This window comes from Macrobrachium nipponense, chromosome 18 (genome assembly GCF_015104395.2).
Source record: "Macrobrachium nipponense isolate FS-2020 chromosome 18, ASM1510439v2, whole genome shotgun sequence".
In the NCBI taxonomy this organism is placed as follows: domain Eukaryota; kingdom Metazoa; phylum Arthropoda; class Malacostraca; order Decapoda; family Palaemonidae; genus Macrobrachium; species Macrobrachium nipponense.
In genome coordinates, this window is record NC_087211.1 from 73700392 (window position 1) to 73722807 (window position 22416).

At 40.3% G+C, this 22416-nt stretch overlaps 1 protein-coding gene across 4 annotated transcripts in view; it reads right to left on the reverse strand.

The window, feature by feature from the left end:
* The window catches only part of LOC135197176 (lissencephaly-1 homolog), a 66643-nt gene that overhangs the window by 11583 nt on the left and 32644 nt on the right, over positions 1–22416 (reverse strand). For all 4 annotated transcript variants that reach the window (XM_064224164.1, XM_064224165.1, XM_064224166.1 and 1 more), the window contains 4 exons: positions 10042–10139; positions 7649–7802; positions 3842–3988; positions 2991–3147 (listed from right to left, as the gene is read on the reverse strand). In XM_064224164.1, the coding sequence (XP_064080234.1) occupies positions 2991–3147; positions 3842–3988; positions 7649–7802; positions 10042–10079 (496 nt within the window). In that variant the 5' untranslated portion in view covers positions 10080–10139. The remainder of the gene's footprint in view (positions 1–2990; positions 3148–3841; positions 3989–7648; positions 7803–10041; positions 10140–22416) is intronic.

Sequence of the window (22416 nt, forward strand, 5' to 3'; positions counted from 1 at the left end):
ATTTACCAAAATCTACTTCATGGAACAAATTTTCTTAATAAAAACCTTCCTTTAGACAGTACCCTTTTAAGAGTAGAACTTACTACTCAAAAGACAAGTTCACCTAGAATTCAACAAATATGCAAACACAGTGACTACTTACACAATTTAATTAACTAAGATTATAGTACAGCTGCTATTGCGTTCAAGTTTCCATAAAACTTTGCACAAACTTTGTTACTTGGGTACATCTGTCCAACTACTCACAGAACATATCCACAGACCACATTTTTGATGACCCCATGTTAACCATCTAATTTAAGTGCAAAAAATGATCGGCTGAGCTGACTGATGAGGGATCCCCTTTGACAGTACTTGACACCACTGGTTTTTTCCCTTGATAATGATGTCTAATTGGCAACTCAAGGTTACCAAAAAGGGACCTACACATAAAGCAGAGGCTAAAAAAATATATTTATATTTAAGAAATTGAATAATTTCACTCACAAAAATAAATTTTTTTTAGTGAAACGCTAAACTTCCTTTGCACTAGACTTCTTGAAAGGAAAACAATGTGGTAATACATAATAAAAGACAAGATCTATATTCAGTGTCAAATACAATAAGGAAGAGCCACAAGGAAAATGTGGGAAAGTAAATATTTTCAAAGCTGTGAATTAGTTCGTGTTTCAACCAATGAAGGATGGCTAGATGTATGGTATTTATGACCAAAGCCACTGAGCACCATAATTATTACAAGAATCTTAAGGGGAATAGAGAAACTAAAACTCATAATTCTACTCAAATGAAGATATCCAAATTTTAATAATTCCCACTATATGTAAGGTGCTGCAAAACTAACACTCTGCCATCACCCAAAAATTAGCCACTGATTTAGTCCAGAAGTAACTTTACATCCAATTAGAATGTCTTTGAGTATTGCAACAAAATGTGCTCCTTCATTTACACCAAACAGTATGCACTAGTGCACCACTTCTAAAAAAAAATTTATGGGTAAAGTATGTATTCCCAACCCAATATCTACATAAATACTTTTAACCCTGTAAGATTCTACATAAATACTTTTAACCCTGTCAGATTCCCATGATGCTAAAGTCAACATTCCCCACTACTAAGACAACTTAAAAAGAACTTTTACAACTGGTATCATTCAGGATAACATCTGGAGAGCATTGGCAGACAGTTCTACAGATCTCCATCAGAGTATGATGGGCTAGGTTGGTATATTTGTGACTTGCAAAAGCATACACATTTTTGGTATTTTTTCACTTCCACTGAATTGTGAAATAGGTACCAAAAAAATTTTAAGTTGGAAAAGCAAATTACTAGTTTTGTTGCAAACAAAATTTCTCTATCCTGATTTTCAACAATTGGCTTTTACAACCAAGTCAACATATTTGTTTTTGGGACTCTGACTTTTACTTTTTTCAACAAACTCAGATCAAGCAGACTATAAGATGAAATACATGTATGTCTGGCCAAATGACAACACCAGTATTATAATATAAAAATTAACTTTACCGAGATTAAATGAGTTCACAAGGTTGAGGTGTCAATTGAGTGATGCACCACACAGGGGTTTCATCAAGCCCTGTGAATCCCAAAGGGGTTACAGTAGATACTTTCTGTCATTTCCTTAATTAACACACATTAAATGGTTACAACCTTCACATAAGGGAAATCTTTTCAACATTTCCCATTTCAGTTAACTTACCAGGTTCTCTCTTCAAAAAATCCTAACAATGCCAAGAAATAGCAGACTTGAACAGACTAAAAATAATTCAATAAGTACTTCCATGTTTGAGCTTTAAAAATTTAAAGGCTGTAAGGCTTCGTACATACTGAACTTATTCGAGATACTACAGTTCTTATGCAATCTGAATAAATTATACATTCTTCCCTCTCAAATCTGTGTGGTAGATCCAAAGCAAGGCTAAAGCTGTTACCTCTGCAGTTGAATATGAATGCAGCAATGGGTAATTTGGAAGTTTTATCATATACAATGGCATGTCTACTTAATTCCCTAATTATAAGGTATCAAATACATTTTCGTAAGTGCATAATGCTTACATAATTGCGCTTTAATAATTTAACTATTTTAAAAATTACAATTCTTCATTACAGACCTAGGAGTAGCAAGAGGTGATTAGAAAGGACAAACCTACAGGGAACCGGCAAGACATTCAGCTTCCTTCGTTACATCAACTACAGAATCCTGTTAGTCAAGTGCAGCAAGCAGTCGTGGACTGGAGCTCAAATTTCTTAAATCAAATAATATCTCGATCTTGCACTTTTCAAACCCAAATGCAGGTTTCAGTTATTGGAAAATTCTGATACAAGAGGTTAGCAGCATTATGATAAAGTTGATCCTGTATTTTACTGCTGCAAACTTATGATAACCAAGCACAGCAGCTTTACTATGGTGTCTAAATTCAAAATTTTAAGAAAACAAACTTATAAAAATATACTAGTATCATACACAAAAATAACATTAGACAAACTGAAAGGTTCAGTGTTATTATTTATTCAATGCACAACTCTCTTGTTAAGCATAATGTTACAAGCACCATGAGCCCAAACAAGGAAAGTACACTTTAAAAAAATAAATCAATAAATAAAAAAAAAATAAATAAAAAAATTCTGACTATAAGATGAAATACATGTATGCCTGCCAAACAAAAATGTATTTGTACCCAATTTCAACATCTGAAGTTATGTACTTATATACAGAACTAGGAAACTACCTCATAGATACTGAAACCTACAAAACAAAAGGCAATACTGTTAGAATTTAGTGCATCTCTCTTATTGTACTACACTGTCAACGAGATGGTCTGGGGCGATTTGAGTAAACAGGATGATAAAAATTATATAAAATCTTAAACAACATGTACAAACTAATTAACTTTACTCAACATTTTGAAATGCACATGAACTGTTGACAACAAAAGAACCAACTCTTATAAAAATGAGAAAATTATTTCCCCTACCAAGGAATTTTCCATTATGATCAAACGCAATGTCTTGAATACTATCTGTGTGGCCCTTCAACGTCTTCTCATAATCTCCAGTTTCATAATCCCAGAGTTTAATGGTCCCATCTTCACTTGCAGATACCATCACTGAATAAAGCGGGTGGAAAATAACCTGGAAAAATTTCTTTTGCTTAGTTTACAGATCTACTTTCTGTTTGGATATAATATGTCACCTCTGACTAGACCTTGGTTTACCAATTTCTTTTTTGAAAAAACTAAGACGAACAAAGGTAAAATTTCTAAAAATTTTGTAATTAACCTCAAACCCTTATTCTTTTGTTTTTAAAACAGTGAGCGTTATGACTAAATATGAATTCATGTGGACAAGTATTGGTTTGACTAATCATCTAGGAAGCAGAGTATCTTTTCTTGTGAAAAGATTAAGTACCCCTTCAATGACAAGACCAGAAGTCTTACTTTACTCAAGTCATGACCAAAGTGACACCCACATTACACAAAATCTGTGGTTATCAAATAAACAAAATGCTAGGGTTTTATTTCATCCCAATACAGTACACTTGATAAAATTCAGCTGGTCTACTTGTCTACATGTTTTATGAATAAAATTCAGCTGGTCTAATTGTCTACATTGTTTTATGGATTCTCTTAAAATAAGCAAAATTTACTTACAGCTTTTAAAAAATATATAAATTACAACACTGAAAAACTGCAACCTTCAATCCAATTTAAATACTGACTGCTATTAACAAAGCTATTCCATTTATTTACATCCCACTAAATTTCAACCTTCCTGTCAATCAAACTCTGAAACAAATTTGATACCGTTTCAACCTAAAGAAACTCACTCTTGTAACAGGTGCTCTGTGTCCTGAAAGACAGTACTTTTCTGGAGGTCGGGGTATCCATTCTGATGGTGAACGTTTGTCTCGCGTAGGAGCACCAGCAATGTATTCTCTTTCAGCTTCATTTAACTTGACTTCCAATTCCATCACCTGCAATTAGGAATAAATAATTACAAACCATCAAAAGGGAGCTAATACTATATGCTGGATTTATTCTGTGTTCACTTATAACTCCATTGCTGAAGAAAAGTTGAAAATTTAAAAATAACCTCATCAGAAACATTTTAAACCCTAATGATGAAAACTTGGACATAACCCACCAATTTATGAAAATATGAGAAATCTTTAAATCAATTTGTATTTTTCATAGCTAACAAACCTGAAGTCTTAACAGCAGGCGCCAACTGGTAACCGGTTAAAAAAAAGATTGTAAAGCAAGGAATCTGTGAGATCTGGCAACGCCTGCGCATACGAGGTGAAAGCTGGTCAGAGGCCACGCGCTGGACCTTGTGACGCTTTAGTCTTTCCCAACCCAGGAAATAATAAGTGATAAAGAGGAAAGGTTAGAGGTGGGCAGTAGACAAGAAGACCTCAGGTTTGTTAGCTATGAAAAATACAAATTGATTTTAAAATTTGTCATTTGTTCATATGCGGATCAAACCTTCAGTCTTAATAATAGGATCGACTTATAGTTGGAGGGAGATACAAGTATCCTAAACTGGCTGGGAGTTAACCCACCTGACCACCTCTCTAGAAGAAAGAGTTCTAAAGAAGGTGGACCAATGCTTGTGAGATAGGTGCGCCGATATTTAACAACTCAGCTGTCTGGGTTGCAATACAACGATATATGAGCAGATTCATGGCATCTACGGAACTAAAGAAAATTCTGACTGTTCATATAACAAACCATATACAGGCGGCCCTCGGTTAGCAGCAGGGGTTCCGTTCCTGGCCGCTGACACCAAATGATTTTGAAGCTAAGCGATTTTAAAGCATACAGCCGCCACACACCTTCTTTCAAAATTCTAGACCAGTTAACAGCGCGCCCTAGACCAGTCAAACGGCGCCGTAATCCCGTAATGGTGCAATAAGTAAAATTACATTTATGCAGTATAGTACTATGGAATTTACTGTACAGTACATAATAGTATTATAAATACTGTAAAGTGAAAAAAGCCTAGCTATAATCCTTTGGGTGTCTAGAATATGTAAAGATACAATAAGGTTTTATAGAGTGTACAGACAGGTAGCTGTAGTGCTCAAGTTACGATAATCCGATTTCATGAGAGACCAAATTACAAAAGCCTAACTTTATCCCATCTCACAAGAAAGAACATGAAAAAACATCCTTTTTGATTATGTGAAGGGCAGTTTCAAAAGCTGCCTTTGTATCATATTGCTGTGCAGAAATAAAAATACCCTATACGTAATACATTTTCATACACATTTTAAACATAAAAGCATGAACATTTATAAATCGACACATCCATAGCTAAATTTGCACTTATGTAACTCAATATTTTTGGCATAGAACAGCATCAGAGGCAAATATTTTACCCTAATACCTATGTAATAACTCTCCATAAAATTTGTTAATATCATTTTCATAACCATTATATGGTCTGAATGGCATGTCTACAAATGTAAGAACTTGTTAGACATAACGGTGCTAGCAGCGCTGTTAACCAAAAATTGTGCCGTAAAAATACCTTAAAATGTCTTATCTTTTTAATGAATATTTTTGACGACAGCCGTAAAACCTATTCACCGCTAAGCGATTGCGCTGTTAACCGCGGGCCGCCTGTAATCACAGGGGTCTGTTATCACTCCTCACTTATGTGCTACTGAATAAAGGGTTTGATTATTTCAAAAATACATAAAGCAAACCTAACTCCAAAGACCTATGGGCAACATCTCTAAGGTAAAAAGACGTGAACGTGGATTGACGCTACCAAGTACCAGCGTTTAAAATAAAACTATGAACAGCAAAATTTTGCTTAAATGCCAGGGAGAAACTTATACCTCTGATGTCATGTGCTCCAGTCTGCAGACTCAGCGACAGAACCATCAAAGACAAATAAGCCTGCTTGATCGCCACACGTATCCAGAAAGAAATGTTCCTGGAAACTTCTTTCCTGGATCAACCAGTGACAACAAAAAGCCTATGACACCCAGGTCTGAGATGTTGAGTCCTTTTAAGATAACAACATAGGGCTCTGACAGGACATAGCAAGAGCTCTTATGGGTCATTGTCTACAAAGTCATTCAGAGATGGAATGGAAAAAGAGGCAAATCTGTCATCATGCACAGACAGATTCTGGGTCTTCGTCACGAATTCTGCAACAAACTCTAAGGTCATAGACCCCCACCCCCTGGTATGTTTCAATCATAACTTAGGCCATGAAGCTCCCCACTCTCTTCGAAGAAACCAAGCCCAAAAGACAAACTATCTTGAGCATCAAATTCCTGTCTGACGATCGATGCAAGGGCTCGAAAGGAGCTCTAGTAAACTTCTCAGGACAAGTGAAACATCCCATGCTGGAGGTTTGAGTTCCCTTGGAGAACAGGTCTGCTCAAAACCCCTGAACAACAAGATCTCCCAGGACAAAGAGATGTCTACGCCTCACAGACGTAACACCAAACTCAACGTCACTCTGTAGCCTCTGATAGCAGAAACAGAAAGGCCTCTTTCATCCCTGAGGAAGACCAAAAAATCTGCTATACGCTAACAGTAGATTGCCCATTTCCCCTGGTAAACTGCTGAAGAGGACTTCCTGAGATAACTAGATATATGTCTCGCTGTTCCCTGAGAAAAACCTCTTGCTTGGAGAAGATACTTGATAGTCTCCATCCGTGAAGACAGGGATTCTACTGACTGGTGAAACCTTTCTATGCGAGGCTAGCAAAGAAGCTGCCTCCACGGGGGAATCTCTCTTGGAACCTCTGACAGAAGGAACAGAAGGTCCGGAAACTATTCTGCTTGCGGCCACAGAGGAGCTACCAAAGTCATCCTGAGATTTCGAGAAGTCATTACCCTGTTCAGAACTTGACAGACCAGCCAAACAGAGGAAAGGTGTACACCTCGAGGTTGTCCCAAGGGTGTTGGAAGGCGTCCTCCAAAAGAGCAAGAAGATCTGGGACCACTGAATAGTAAACTTCCAGTTTTCTGTTGAAGCGAGCTGAAAGGAGGTCTACCAGGCCTCCCCCAAACCTGAAAAAGCCTGTCTGCCACGACCTGATGTAGAGACCACTCCGTGACCAGGATTTGGTTCCGACTCATCCTGTCAGCAACCACATTCCTCTCCCCTGGAATTCCAGTATCTGGCCGAGAGCTCTACCGAGGTGTTGATCGCCCACTGGTGTAACTCGACTGTCAATGAATGAAGGTGACGAGACACCAAACCCACACTGGAGGACTTTCCACCATTCAGCACTCTATCAAAACCATGAAATGAGGGGGTTGGAATGATAGGACAGCAAGATGGAACAAAGGAAGCAGGAATGGAGGTAGAGAAAACAGCTAAAAAGTGGGTGCAGCTAAGGGCTAAAGGGATGCTGTAAGCAACCTTTAGTAATGCCTAAGTACACATGTGAGGTGGACTGATGGTAAATACCTATATGGAGGGATATGTACCTATACAATTTTTGTATTTAAATTAACTCTATAGTTCATGTGAAAGTGAATATAAAGCATAAACAATGGTGAATTAATAATCAAAACTCTACACAAAATCTAAACAAGACTCTGAAAAAACTAGGTTCAAATGAACCAAATCAGTAAAAGGACAACACTCATGAAAAACCACTCACCTTTTTCTGGAGTCGGATGACTGAGGTCCATTTCTTTTCAAGGAGGCCAGCGTATTTTCTTTCAATCTCCCCCGGCATATCTGCCTCAGCCTTGAAGGCTTCCAAAGCATCCATATAGCCATTACTGCACAAATAGTCAGCTATGGCTTTATTCCTGCAAATCAAAAAGAAATATTCACTTAAGGGGCTGTGCTATATGTAATGTGAAACTAATCCCAAACCATTACTTCACCTTGTACTGTACAGGACAAATATTTAGTTGTCAAGTCCCTCAAACTTTAGCATAATATAATAAACCTTTAACCCTTAAGAGCTGGGCTAAAAAATGAATATGCAGCAGCCCAGGCTGGGGTAACATTGACAAGAGGTTGAAAATGACTACTTACAACCCATTGTGGGGCCTCTTTTACCAGACAATCGTAAGATTTACAAAGTTGTTTTTTCTAAAAAGATAATTTTATTTTGTAAAATTATAAATACTGCTTACACAATATCAAAACGAACAAGAAATAAAACCGGTTAACACATTCTGAGCATATTTGTTGTAAAATATAGACGTAAATTTACCGAGAACGAAGATGCAATAACTTTGGGATTTGTTCATGTTTTTTGTAAAATTTTTTGCAAAATTAAATTTTATAACTGATATACTATCATAAAAGATAAGAACTAAAACCAACAGCAACTCTTTGATATATTCATGAGCAAATTTATAAAAAGATGTCATATGAGAAAGAGGCAGTACTACATCCTCCCTTGAAGTCAAGATCAAATTGACACTCTCATGAGCCGCCCACTGGATTTTAGCTAATCTAAAATTGCCATTAGTGAATTTATGGGCTACAGAAGTAATGGCAGCTCTTTCCCGTCCCATTCCCCCAAATCGATGGCGTGTAATATTGTTACTCACCATGAGTAAATCCATCCACCACCCAAAACTTATTACTAATCATGTGAGCATATCCGTCCATTAAGGGTTAAGACAGCAACCAAGACCTAATGACAGATTACTGATCTTCAGGACTACAACTTATGAGCTCTTTACCATGTGGCTATAAAGCCATAACAGCTCAAACATAAAAACTTTGCTAAACCATTCAATGACTACTACTTTATCAAAACACTTGAAAAGCTGTCACTGCAGATATGCTGTAATGAAAATATTTCATAATCAATAAACTTATACTTTTAATAAAAAGTTTTGCCATTACGTGCATGTATATTACTTACAGCAACAACTAAACATTCTGTAAGTGACACAATAACCTTCATAATCAGAAGTTCTATTCATTTTAACATAAGAGAAACAGACAGCAGACGTCTGTTTACTAGAGGATTAATGCTCATTCTTTCGTGACATTTGCTGTGCATCCGTGAACAGAAACTGTTAAGTCATCCATCCCAGGTCTAAATACCTCCATAATTATGAGTAACAAAGCATGGTACATTTCTAAATCTCTTTAAATTATGCTTCGTATCTGAACATCCAATTTGTACATTGAACTGACAATTACCCACAAGAGATATTGAAATGTTCCTATCCGAATGAATGTTTTCCATTCATACTTAATACGACATGACTCGAATATATCACTGAATCTTTCAAAACTTTACCTCATCAAAATTATCTCTCTCCCATTCACATTCACAGTATGGTTTTCAACTCAAAACTTTTATTTTTAATACTCAATGTAATATAAAATTTAATACTCATTAAAATTACACCAGAATTAGTACCACAACAGGCATAATAACTTCACAGACAGCAACAAAGTAAAATAAAGCAAAGTATTGATTTTCACAGCACTAAATTTGACAAATATGATAGCTAGACTAATAGACATGCATAAACTTCCTCAGAACAAAGAGAATACAACTAGTAAAAGTTCCTGAACAGCTTATGAATGACCAAGGGAGCACAATTAAATCTTGCTAAAAGAAATTTTCTCTACAACAAAATATACTTTTAAAAATAATAATTCACTGTGAAATGGCCCCTACATACACTGAGGGTGTGGCTTTAAAATTCCTTTTTCCATTTTTATCCATGGAACCTTACATATCAAATCCTCTCCTTTTCTGCAGATGTTCTTTGCGTTAAAATCCTTACCATTTACCATGGCCATTCTTGGTATTTTAAAGGAGGAAGGACCCTGCAACCATAGTTGCCTAGTCAATAAAGCAATAAAACTTGTTACATTAGCTCAAGGATTAAATAAAATACAAAATTACTGTTGATAAACACAAAATAGTTTATATATAAACTATATTTGCACAGATGCCTTTTTTTATGTAAAATAGGGTTACAGTTGCTACAGCTAAACACTAAAATAAATATAGTAAAGGGAAACACACACAACTTATCAACTATACAAAATACATGTAACACTCACAATTCCTCTCGTTGACGCTGTGATAGAACCATTTTCATGTTCAAGGATTACAGTGGAGACCAAACTACTCGTGGGTAACACTTCTTATACCTCCATACCTGAAATGCAAGTGTTTTAAGAAACAAAACTCCAATATATGTACAATGACTGAAGTAACCATTTACTCTGCATTATTGAGAAAATGGTCCAATCAAAAATTTACTGTATACTGTAATTATAAAACACATGTATACACCATTTTATTATTTGTAGTGTATGTAAACTTACATGTCTGCAGCCCAAAAATATATTCAAAGCACCTAATTTATTTTGTCCTTAAATTGAATGCCACAATTAAAGACATCAAACATTGCAATTATTCATAGTGTACTCTTCTTTAGCAACACTCCAATCCTGCAGTCTTAATTTTATGAACTGTACTTATAAAAGGTTTGTAAACAAAAAAAAGCTTACCACTATTATATGCTCTATGCCAAATGACTGCAAGGCATTACCGTATACCCAGGGCCATGCACAGCTAACTAACAGCAGCTAAGACTTTCGAGTTAATAAACGACTATAAACCAACACTTCATTGAAAATGACATTTTTATAATAAAATAAGATTTTATGTATACTAACCAAGTAGTTACACAGCTCTAGTTCCTAAATCCGTTGGCAGCTAGAATTTTTGAAATTCGCGGTAGCGCTGGTTTGTTTTTGTCTATCGGGATAGAGAGGAACCAACACGGCACGAAATTCAGTTGTTCATGCCCTTCTATCCATGTGAGGGGGAGGAGGGAGGGCTTTGATCATGTAACTACTTGGTAAGCATACAAAAAAAAACTTATAATAAAAATGTCATTTTTATGTATGCAACTTACCAAGTAGTTACATAGCTGAATCCCACATTGTAGGAGGTGGGATACATGGATATGCACATACTTTCAAAATTACATTCTTTGAAAATTAAAATCGTAGGAAAGTGGTGGTATAGCCAGGAATCGTCCTCTACTAAAGTGGGGTCCATGCAGCTAAGGAATAGTTTGTGGCTAGAATGGTCAACCAAAAGATGCCCTTGCCCAGGCCGCAGTACCATACAATATATTTACCAGAGTAAAAATAATATCACTTCCCAAATTATAATACAATTCATACTCAACTATAAATTTGACTGAAGGGTACTCCTAGTACACCAATAGTACCTCCAGACTCCCCTTTAAACTCAACCTTATTCAAGGTGAAGAGACTAGAATAGGAAGGAATGACTTCCTACACACCCTTACCCAATGCTGTGCCAGCTGCTAAATACGAACCCAGAGGACTGCAATTTTCATATACAGTTTCAATTTCTTGCAGGTAATGAGAGGCGAACACTGATTTGCATTTCCAATATGTTGCTTGTATAATTGAATCCAAAGAGAGGTTATGTTTAAAGGAGAGCGACGTAGCCACTGCTCTCACCTCGTGAGCCTTCACTTTCAGTGTATTAAAATCAGTTTCTTTCGCTTGGGAATGAGCCTCTACAATAACATTACGCAAGAAGAATGTCAGGGCATTTTAGACACTGGGCAAGAAGGATTCTTTACAAAACACCATAAATGATCAAATGAGCCCCTAATTTTTTCTGTTCTTTGTAGATAACATTTTAGAGCTCTGACAGGACACAGTAACCTCTCCTCTTCTTCCAGTCCTACTAAGCCTATCAGCTTTTTAATAATGAAAGAACGAGGCCATGGCTTGGAAGGAGTCCCATTTTTTGCTAAAAACCCAAAGGATACTGCATTACCCAGAGCAAATCCCACTCTCGTTCATGGAACTTAGTTCACTCACCCTTTTTGTTGTAGACAAGGCTACCAGGAATAGGGTCTTTCTCTTCAAAGCTCTCAATGATGCACTGCACAATAGCTCAAACGGGGGTTCCAACAGCCATTTAAGGACTACATTCTAGGTTCCAAGATAAGATCTTCGAACCTTTAGGCTTTTCTGTAACAAAAGATTTAATGAGATTTGAAAGATCTCTGTTTGTTGATACATCCAATCCTCTGTGTTTAAAAACTGATCCCAACATTGCCTTAGTAATATCCTTTGATAGTCGAGGTAGACAGGTTCCTAGCTGTCCTTAAATGTAACAGAAAATATGTTATTGTTATAATACAATTAAGTTTGTTCATACTTACCTGGCAGATATATATATAGCTGTATTTTCTGAAGTCCGACAGAATTTAAAAATTCGCGGCACACGCAGTGGGCGGCCAGGTGGTAGTACCATTCCCATCCCGCCGTGGGAGGCGGATATCAGGAACTATTCCCATTTTCTATTCATATTTTATCAGTGCCACTGTCTCCTGAGGGGAGGTGGGTGGGCACTTTAATTATATATATCTGCCAGGTAAGTATGAACAAACTTAATTGTATTATAACAATAACATTTTGTTCATGAAACTTACCTGACAGATATATATATAGCTGAATCCCACCTTCGGATGGTGGGAAGAGACAGAATAGGATTTTTTGGGAAACTAAATTAAGTAGATGATATACATCTTAGTTCCTCACCTGTTAGCATAGCCGACTTCGTGATTACTGTCACCAAAGTCTGCTTCTGCGTTACTAGAGTTGCCAGCGAGGTAGAGACCTGTAATGCTGGTGTGCTCTGATCTGTCAACGGGGGCGTGACCACAATGTGACTAGACCATATGACCATACTTCTGAGGGCAACGAAGCTAAAACCACCACCTGACCTAACCTATCAAAGTTAGTTCCATAACTTCTAGGCTAAAGAAAAGGAACGCGCCTCAAGCGACCAACCCTTCAAAGTTAAAAGCACACCTATCCCTTTTCTATAGGATAGGATTCGTGTTGCTTCCTGCCCCAATAATATATCTACGGATATGTATGGTCCTAGCGACTTACGGATCTGAAAGTCGTCTTCACATCCCATCGGGAGTGTGAAGCGACACAGAGGTTGCTTCGCTAAAGCGTGGCACTCAGGATGTTACTGAGTGTCATGCTCTGTTGAAATGCTTCCGAGGCCGCGCCCCTCACCTCTTGAGCCTTCCATATTAAGAAAAAATCTCAAATCTTTATGCAAACATAATGAATGAGACCTCTTAAAGAACTCCTTGGCTATAATGCCAGGGTGCTCTTGGACATGAACCAGTCGGTCTTTTACGGAACCCCGCAGATTGTCGGGAGTGTGAAGCGAACACAGAGTTGCTTTCGCTAAGCGTGGCACTAAGGATGTTACTGAGTGTCATGCTCTGTTGAAATGCTTCCGAGGCCGCGCCCTCACCTCTTGAGCATTCATATTAAGAAAAAATCTCAAATCTTTATGCAAACACAATGAATGAGACCTCTTAAAAGAACTCCTTGGCTATAATGCCAGGGTGTTTTTGGACATGAACCGTCTGGTCTTTTTACGGAACACCGCAGATTGTCCGTTGACCTTGACTTTCTATAGTTTTATCAAGATAAAACTTGAGAGACCCTACAGGGCACGGACTCTCTAATGCCCTTGCCCAATAATTTGTGCCATACCCTTGGTCTCCAAGCCTTCGGGTCAAGGGTTAGACAGGTTTTCGTTCTTATCAAGAACGGAATGCTTAGAGGACAGACCGCGATTATGTCCTTTAAAGCCAAAACCTCTGATGATGGCTAAAACCTCACTAACCCTCTTTGCCGTGGCTAGAGCGGTTAGAATATTAGCCTTTCTGGTCACGTGTATTAAGTTCGCAGAAAGGATAGGTTTGAATTGCTTTTGGCATCAGAACACTCAGACTACGTCTAAGTTCCATGTCGGAACCTTTGATCCAGAGAATTTTGTAAGATCTCCACAGACCTCAAAGATCGTGAAGCTTTGTTGTTTGACAGAACCGAATCTCTGAGCCTAGAGGCCGTCAACAACATATTTGCATATTCTACAATAGTTAGGACTTCTAGCTTATCTCATACTTCAGACGGAAAGATAGAACCATAAGGAACTTCACAGAGGTCGAGGGGAGGAACAGTCATTTCCCTTCACTATCTCCAGAAACGGCCTCCTCCGATTGAACACTGAAAATAGGCAGCACTGCTTTGCCTTGGCCAAGAGGCTGCCATTACTCTTGAAGATCTTATCGCTCTGTACCGTTGAAGACGAAGGTAGATATTGAATGCAACCTACGTCTTCACAGACAAATCGAGATAAGGATTCTCAAGATTCTGAACCTGTGCCTACCAATGACTGAAAACGCTAACCGCTATTTCATTGCTGGTCCGGTGAGAAGTCGTAGTTGCAATGAAAGCGGGGCGTTCTTCAGTAATGAAAACACAGGGGAAAGCTGCCTGAAGAACTGCTTCTCATGGGCTGAACAGTTTGAATAGAGCTGTCAGGTCGGAGAGTAGGCGATGTCTTTTGACATATCTGTTAATTCGGGTTGAACAATGAACAATTGTACACCTACGAATATGAGATATTTTAAAGACAAACCCAGATGTCTGCAAAATCATTCGCATTATCGCAGTGCGATGCAGCGGGAGACTTGTACAGACTTCTGTTACCGTGCGTTAAACAGAAAGATGAAAGAGTCTAAGAGATATCTCTGTTGAAAAATTCTCGCAATATCGAAGGCGATGGAATCTATCGTCACAGCAGTAGATGTTCCTTCATAATTGCGAGAAACCCCGTTAATCAGAGACCTAAGTCCATGATTGTTGGGCAGAGATACGGTTCGGTAGTCAATCAAAGCAGGAGAGAGAGAGAGACATAATCAACCGTGCATCTCGGAGGCCCAGCTGATACGGAGCTGCTATCAGGCAGTTCAATATGCAGTAGCTGAGCTTGAGCTCCCACTGACTCGTCATCCTGAGTTGCCAGGTAATCCATATTCCACAAAGGAATGCGTTCGGCTAGAACCACCGAGCATAAAAGATATGCTCGAGCAATTATATTTAGGCGAAACGGTGTTGAAATGGTGTTGTCGGTACAAAACCATAAGTATATAAAATTGAAACAAACTCCTGGGAGGTTGCAGGCAACCCAGAGTTGCAGTTCAATTAGAATACTTCTCGTCTAAGTCGCAATCCGTAGAATAACTAGGATATGCGCCTACCCCTCGGACAATTCAACTGCTTAGTAGAATCATGTCGCGAGGTTAATATACGTAATATATTTATAGGATTCTGAACAACGATCTCCATCCTAAACTCTTTCCTTCAAGAAAACAAAATAAGGATTGGAGATCGACCACCTTCGATCTCTATCAAAGAGAGTGAAGGAGAAGTCTTCCTCGAAGGAAAGCTCAATGTGAACAGAAATACTAACTGCCTGAGTTGCCAGCTACTCCCTTTACGAAGGAAATAGGTATGATATCGAGCAAAAGGAAACTCTCAGCAGGTCTATTTAAACGAAACAGAATTCGCTAAAAACAGAAGCTGAGTCGGTGTTGTCGTAACAATACCTGAAGAGTTGTTCTTACTCCGAAAACTCTTGGAAGGTTGAAGGGAGTGTCAAATAAATACATTAGACAACAGTTTCTTTCGGCTTCTATCCGCAGAGGTAAATACGATAATGCGTATATGACTTGACCCATGCGTTAAGCCAAAAGAAATGACGCAAAGATAAACTACCGTAACGTATTGTAGTAATTTGAAGCATATCGAATTTCTCCTACTACATCTTTCCTCGACGAGGAAGAGAGAAAGAAAGAAAACGACTGTCCACGCTCTAATGAATGAGCTTTTTAAAAGACCTCCTTGACTCTTTGCCAAGACTCTTTTCCAAGAAAAGGGAGTAATATTCGAATAGAGATCATCAAGAGAACTGAGGATCGAAAAGGACCGTTCAATGTTCTTATGATATTGGACATAAGACTTCCTGGATCTAGTCTACAAGTCTTTTTCTTACTCCCCGGATGAGCCTCTGAAAATGAATGAGAGCTCTTCCGAAATTTGTTAACGAGTTTATCCGCTTAAACGATAAAAACGTTAAAAGCTATGTCAATGAGAACTACCCATTTATGAGGGGTCCCCCACTTAAATGACAAACGTTTTAGTATCTTGACAATGGGGAAAAAACGTCCTTACTTGACAAAACTATTAGCACTTTGCTAATAGGGGAAACCCTTTAAACATGAACCGAAAGTCACCCAGGAATCCGAAGTATATAATCTTCCCTCCCGATTCTCAAGAAAGAAATCGATGAAGTGGAAAGAGGAAAGGGGTCGAAAAAAAGAAAAAATTCGGGTATGTCTCTCCGCTAACAAAATCCGAATCCTTTTTTCTGTAAAGGAATGTCCTGTGGAGAGTCCTGAAAAAAAAACCTCGTCTTGACGAGCGTTTATAAAGCGTCAAGCGTCCCTGAAGAAACGTCGTGAACAGCAAATAAGACGCCTTTACTCTCGCAAAGCGTCCTGCCGAGCTTCCACCGAAGCGTCCTGGCGAATGTCCACAAAAGCGTCCTGCTGAGCGTCCTCAAAATCGTCCTGCCGAGCGTCCTCAAAAGCGTCCTGCTGAGCGTCCTCAAAAAACGTCCTGCTTAGCTACGAGCGTGTCTGAGCAGAGAACACCAAGTCTTCTGAACGACGTTTCAGAGAGGAACTCGTTGAGCGCCCTGATGCATGCAAGGCCCGCCAAGAGGCGTCCTGGCGAGCGACCTTTCCAACATCTCAATGTTACGACGAACCGCGTTTTGCATATGACGTTGAATATTTTCAAGGGACGTCCTCATGCGAGTCTCCATGGAGAGCCGCACGCTGCTGAAGAAGTGTGAACACTAAAGGAAGACGTATGGCTTTCGTCTTCAAGACGGGCCTTAAAGACCTTCATACCTTCTTACAAAGACAGTGGCCGCCTGTGCGACAACTTGCGTCTTAGTAATGCAAAAGACCATCTCCAGAAACGCACTCAGCAAAGGAACGCCGAGCGTCCGAAAGACACCCTCGCAAGGTGCTTGCCGAGCGTCCTGGAGAATGTCCCACTATAGGACGTCGAGCACCTCCAAAAAATTCTCACGTTCTAATTGCCCTTCTTATGCCGAACCAGAGACATAAGTTGTTTGACTGTGCAAAGCAGCTTGCCGGACGTCAAACTTATCAGCTTGCTTTTTCGAAGTAAAGCGAACGTTACATAACGTATACGGAGCGCCATTAGGAGAGGAGACGAATACTGAGTTGCTCCTCCAAAAGGTGGAATCTAGAATGTCCTTGATTACCAAATCCTTTTGGAATGCTAGCGAGGTGTTGAAACAGCTCTAACTTCATGAGCGTTCACTCGCAGGAGGCTCAAATCACTCTTCTGCAAGATGAATGAGCCTCCTTAATATTTCCCTTAGGAAAAGAGCCAGTGCATTCTTCGAAAAGGGTAAATGTGGTCTCTTCCTGAGCACCATACATTACCCGAAGGACCTCTTACTTCCTTCGTTTATGTAAATATAACTCGAGAGCCCTGACAGGGCACAGGACTCTTTCATCCTCTCGAGACGATAGAGAGAGGACGTGAAGCGTCCTCTTCTCTATAGCTTCTTTAGGGGGCGCGAGTCCTTCCGAGAGCTCCAACCCCTGTGTGGGGAGGACGCCTCGGAGGACGAGAAGCAATCCTTCAAGATTCGTGCACGTGCTCGATCTTCGCAGCCTGGGAAGCGACAACAGGACCTGCCGAAAGGAAGCCAGATCAGCATGAAAAACCCGTAACCTTCCTTCGGCTTTTGACATGCCCTCTCCCTGGTTTCCTGGGAGTCCGACAGAGGTCTAGGCCTAGAGGCGTTATGGGGGGCCGATCTGACGTTCCCTCCTAACGAGAGAGAGGACGTGAAGCGTCCTTTTCTCTAAAGCTTCTTAGAGGGCGCGAGTCCTTCCGAGAGCTCCAACCCTTGCGCGGGGAGGACGCCTCGGAGGACGTTTAGCAGCCTGGGAAGCGTCAACAGGTTCTGCCGAAGGGACGCCAGATCGGTGGGGAGCCCCCGTAACCCTCTTGCGGCTTTCGACATTCCCTCTCCCAGAGTCCTGGGAGTCCGACAGAGGTCCAGGCCTAGAGCATTATGGGGCCGATCTGACGCCCCCTCCACAACACAAGGGGCACTACACTTCACAACACTGATTGGAGAGCGAGCACTTTAGTCTAAGAATACTTGATGTAATCCTCTAGCAGACACTTCTTCTAGGCCCGTAAGCCATACCACAGGGTTAGGCAAAATAAAATCTACAGGAGGTTAGAAGGTTCATTATTTCTAACTTCTGTTTACCTTTCTATAGTTTTATCAAGATAATGTGGAGGAAAACTCCTGATTCTAACACGCTCTAAAATGCGTACATGAATCCTCCTTCTTCCGTAATGAGTCACACATTACACTAATTACATTGAACTTATGCAAAGAAAACATGTAAACGTCATATATATAAAGCGAGTGTCTACCGAAAGTTCCGGTAGCCTCACCTTACCATGCAGACAACAAAGTCTGAAACTAGGCTAACTAGCTTCAGACATAAAATGCAATGAAAACATTTACGATAGCGTATGCCTAGCCACAAATCCAAGTTAATAATCGAAAGAATAATTAGGATACTTAAGCGGCTAATGAAGTTTTCAAAATCCTAGGCGGAGGTCTGTAAACAGTTGTTTACCGACCGGCGACAGAAAAAATATGAATAGAAAATGGGAATAGTTCCTGATATCCGCCTCCCACGGCGGGAATGGGTACTACCACCTGGCCGCCCACTGCGTGTGCCGCGAATTTTTAAATTCTGTCGGACTTCAGAAAATACAGCTATATATATATCTGTCAGGTAAGTTTCATGAACAAACTGCTATTTCTGTTATAGATGTGCTAGAAGACGAAATGTTATGTTCCTTACTTCAGGCTCTAAAAACTGTCCACTTTGTCTGTTAGACATCACTTGAAGATTTTCTTCTGCATTGAGCAATAGCTCTTACCTTTGGTTTGAAAAACATTTTGCTTGTAAGAGTCGTTGGACAGTCTGTAGCAGTCAGGGACAGAGTGGACAGCCCTTGATGGAACTTTCTGAAGTGGGGCTGTCTGTGGAAGTAACCTTGGCCAATCCACCAGGAGATCTAGTAATCTGGAAACCATTCCTGTGCTGGCCTGAATAGAGCATTGAGAGTCATCGAGCTGTTGTGGCGAGCCCTGAATTTGTTGACAACTTCTCTTACCATCCTGGATAGAGGAAATGCATACAAGTCCCTGTTCGACCAGTCCAAAGGCATCGCATCCTTCGCCCATGATTTCAGGTCTGGGGCTGCTGAACAATCAAGAGGGAGACAATGGTTCTTGCTGTGGCAAACAGATCTAGTATTGGTTTGCCAGTTTCCATAGATCGAGGTACACCACTGGGTTCATCATCCACTCTGTGGGAAGGGCCTACTTCTTGCAGTTTACTTCGTCCACGAGTACATCGAGTTCCCCTGAAGGAAACTTGTTACAAATCTGGTTTGGTTCTAATTCGCCCATAAGAACAGGGTTCTTGCCGGGTCGCAAAGAGAAAACGAGTGGGTTCCTCCTTGTTTTCTCATGTACGGGAGTGCTGTCATATTGTTCAAATAAGACCGCCACTACTTTACTGCGGACCTCGTCCACAAATTCTAATAACCCCCAGTGGATGGCAGTCAATTCCTTCTGATTTGTATGTCACTGTTTCTGTTGCACATTCCAAGTCCCTGAGACTTCCTTTTCCCCTAGTATCACTCCTCAATCTTGATCTGAGGCATCTGAAAAGAACACTAGGTTGGGGCTCGGCGGTAGAAGAGACTTCCCTTCTAAAAGCCTGTCTTTTAACTTCCACCACTGCAGGTCCTCCTTCATCTTTTTGTGATTTGGAACATTAAAGAGAGTACGAAAATTTCTTCCTGTTCCATTTTGCCCTGAGGAAGAACTGTATATTCCTCACATGCAGTCTTCCCAGTGTCATGTACTGTTCTAATGAGGATACTCATCCATTCCTTTGCTGAGCATTTCTGAAGGACTAGAAATTGCTCCATCTTCTGTAAGCATGACTCCACTATTTGTGGGGATGGAAGAGCCCGAAAACTCACTGAGTCTATCCTCATCCCAAAATAGACTAGCTCCTGACATGGGAGTAACTGACTTTTGCTGATTTATTAGCAGTCCTCATTCCTGAGCTAATGACAAGAGTTTTCTGTAGGTCCTCCGTGCACTTTTTCTTTGTTTGTGACCAAAGCAGCCAATCATCTAAGTATAGGGATATTCTTATCCCAATTAGATGTAACCTTTTTGCAATGGGAGCTAGGACTTGAGTGACACTTGTGGGGCGGTCGAAAGTCCGAAACACATCGCTCTGAACTGATAAGACTTTGTTCTTGAAGACAAACCGCAGAAATCTCCGAGTTCTAGTGGATTGTAATATGAAAGTAGGGGTCCTCCATATCGATGGAGATCATCCAATCCCCTGACGGACTGATGATAGGACCATTTGATACGTCTCCATCTTGAACTTTGTCTTCTGCACAAATTGGTTCAGAGAGCTTATGTCCAACCCGAGCCTCCAGCCCCCCAATGACTCGGGCACTACGAATAGACGATTGTAAAATCCTGGGGTTAGTGGTTGTTCTACTAACTGTATTGCTTTTTCTGCAAGAGGGACAAAACCTCACTCAAATGGGCGATGAATCTCTTTGAATCTTCCAATTAGGCTCTCAAAACTATCGGAGAGTTTGATGATAAGATTCCACTCCTCTTGCTTCCCAGTTTCTCCTAAACCGTAGGATTCTTGCTCCTACAGGTGCACGAAGGACTGATACACTATTTTCTGGCGGAGGATTTGGTTGTGAACTTTTTGATAGATCTTGGGGTGAAGCGTACTCTGCCCTTCGATCTAGCAAATCCGCTGCTCCGAAAGGGTTGACCGCGCATGGCTGGCAAAGGAAGTGTACTGGGAATAGTCTCTCAAGTACGTCTAGTAGATTGTGCAAGAAGATCCTGTGTTGCCTTCTTCTCCAATTCCGAGGAAACTTGAACTACCGTGTCATCTGGGAAAAGGTGCTTCTTATCTAGAAAAGAATAAAGCAAAGTGGACTTTTGAGTGTGAGATATACCTTTGGAGGTAAAAGAGCACTAAAGTTCTCTCGCCTAATGTGAAGAAAGAGGCTAGTTCTGAGGATCCGTCTCTAATTCCTTTGTCTAAACAGGAGATAACTCCAAAATTGTCCGCAAAGGAATCCTCATTCATCGTAGTACAATCTTTGAGTTTACGGCTCAAGGCTCCCACTGTCCAGTCAAGGGAAATTATTACCTCAAACACCCTGAAGATATTTTATATGTGGTGGTCTAATTCTGAAGCTGTAAACATTATCTTAGCTGAATTGAAAGCTGATCTTCTCACCTTGTCAATAAGTCCAGAAAAGTCTCCCTGGGCGGAGGCCCACAGAGAGCTTCTCCAGTCTCTTAACATAGATGATGTCTTGTTGAAAGACGAGGACGAGGAAAATTGAAGTTCACTTTGCTGTGATCCCTCTCCTCCTCAAGTCAAAGGTTAATCTCCTTCAATGCCTTCCATGCCGAAAAAGAAAGCTCTAATTTAGGCAACTTTGCCGAGTCCTCTTGGTTGTCTCTCATGCAGGAAGACACTGGTGAAGTGGGTGTCATTGGCAAGAACGATCAGAAAAATTTGCTACAAAGTAAAACAGTAGCGATTTGTATGCCATCAGAACACTCTTTACCTTCTTTTTCTTGCTCTTCTTCAGCTGATGAAATTGGCGACAAGTTCTCGAGGTTGAACAGGAGGCACCAAAGACTGTATAAAACCCAAGATGCTGTCCAACTTGTTCTGAATGGCTGAAAAAGGAGGATCGTGGGCAGCCATTAGCATGTGGCCCTGTCAGTAAGACAGAAGGCGTAACTGTTGACAAAGATTGTCTAAACACTTCATACTGAACCAGCTGCGCACCTGGCTGTTTAGACACTTGTGGCAGCTCGGGAGCTGATGGACGCTCGGGGGCAAATGGATGTTCGGGTGCCAATGAATGCTTGAGCACCAATGGATGATTGGGTGCTAATAAGCGCTCAGGAGCCAACGAAGTTTTGGGCACCAATGGACACTTTGGCACCCGAGAAAACTGTCGCCAATGGGCGCTCGGGAGCTGGTGGGCTCGTCTGCCCCCAACTTTTCTTGAATAATCGTAGGTTCCAGTGCCATAGGTATCCTCTGTGCCAACGGGCACTCATACTCTGGACATGGCTACTGTAGCCAAGAATTCTCGTGAACTACAGGTGAGACTGGTGGAAGCACTATCATTTCTCCCACATGAAAAGTACGAACAGGTGCCGATGAGATCACGAGAATTTTACACTTCCCAACACTCGTAGAAGGTACAGGAGGACATGGATCCGGCGCCAAAGAACTCTCTGAGCCTTTCTTGCTTGTGATCTCTGAAAGTCTACCAGAG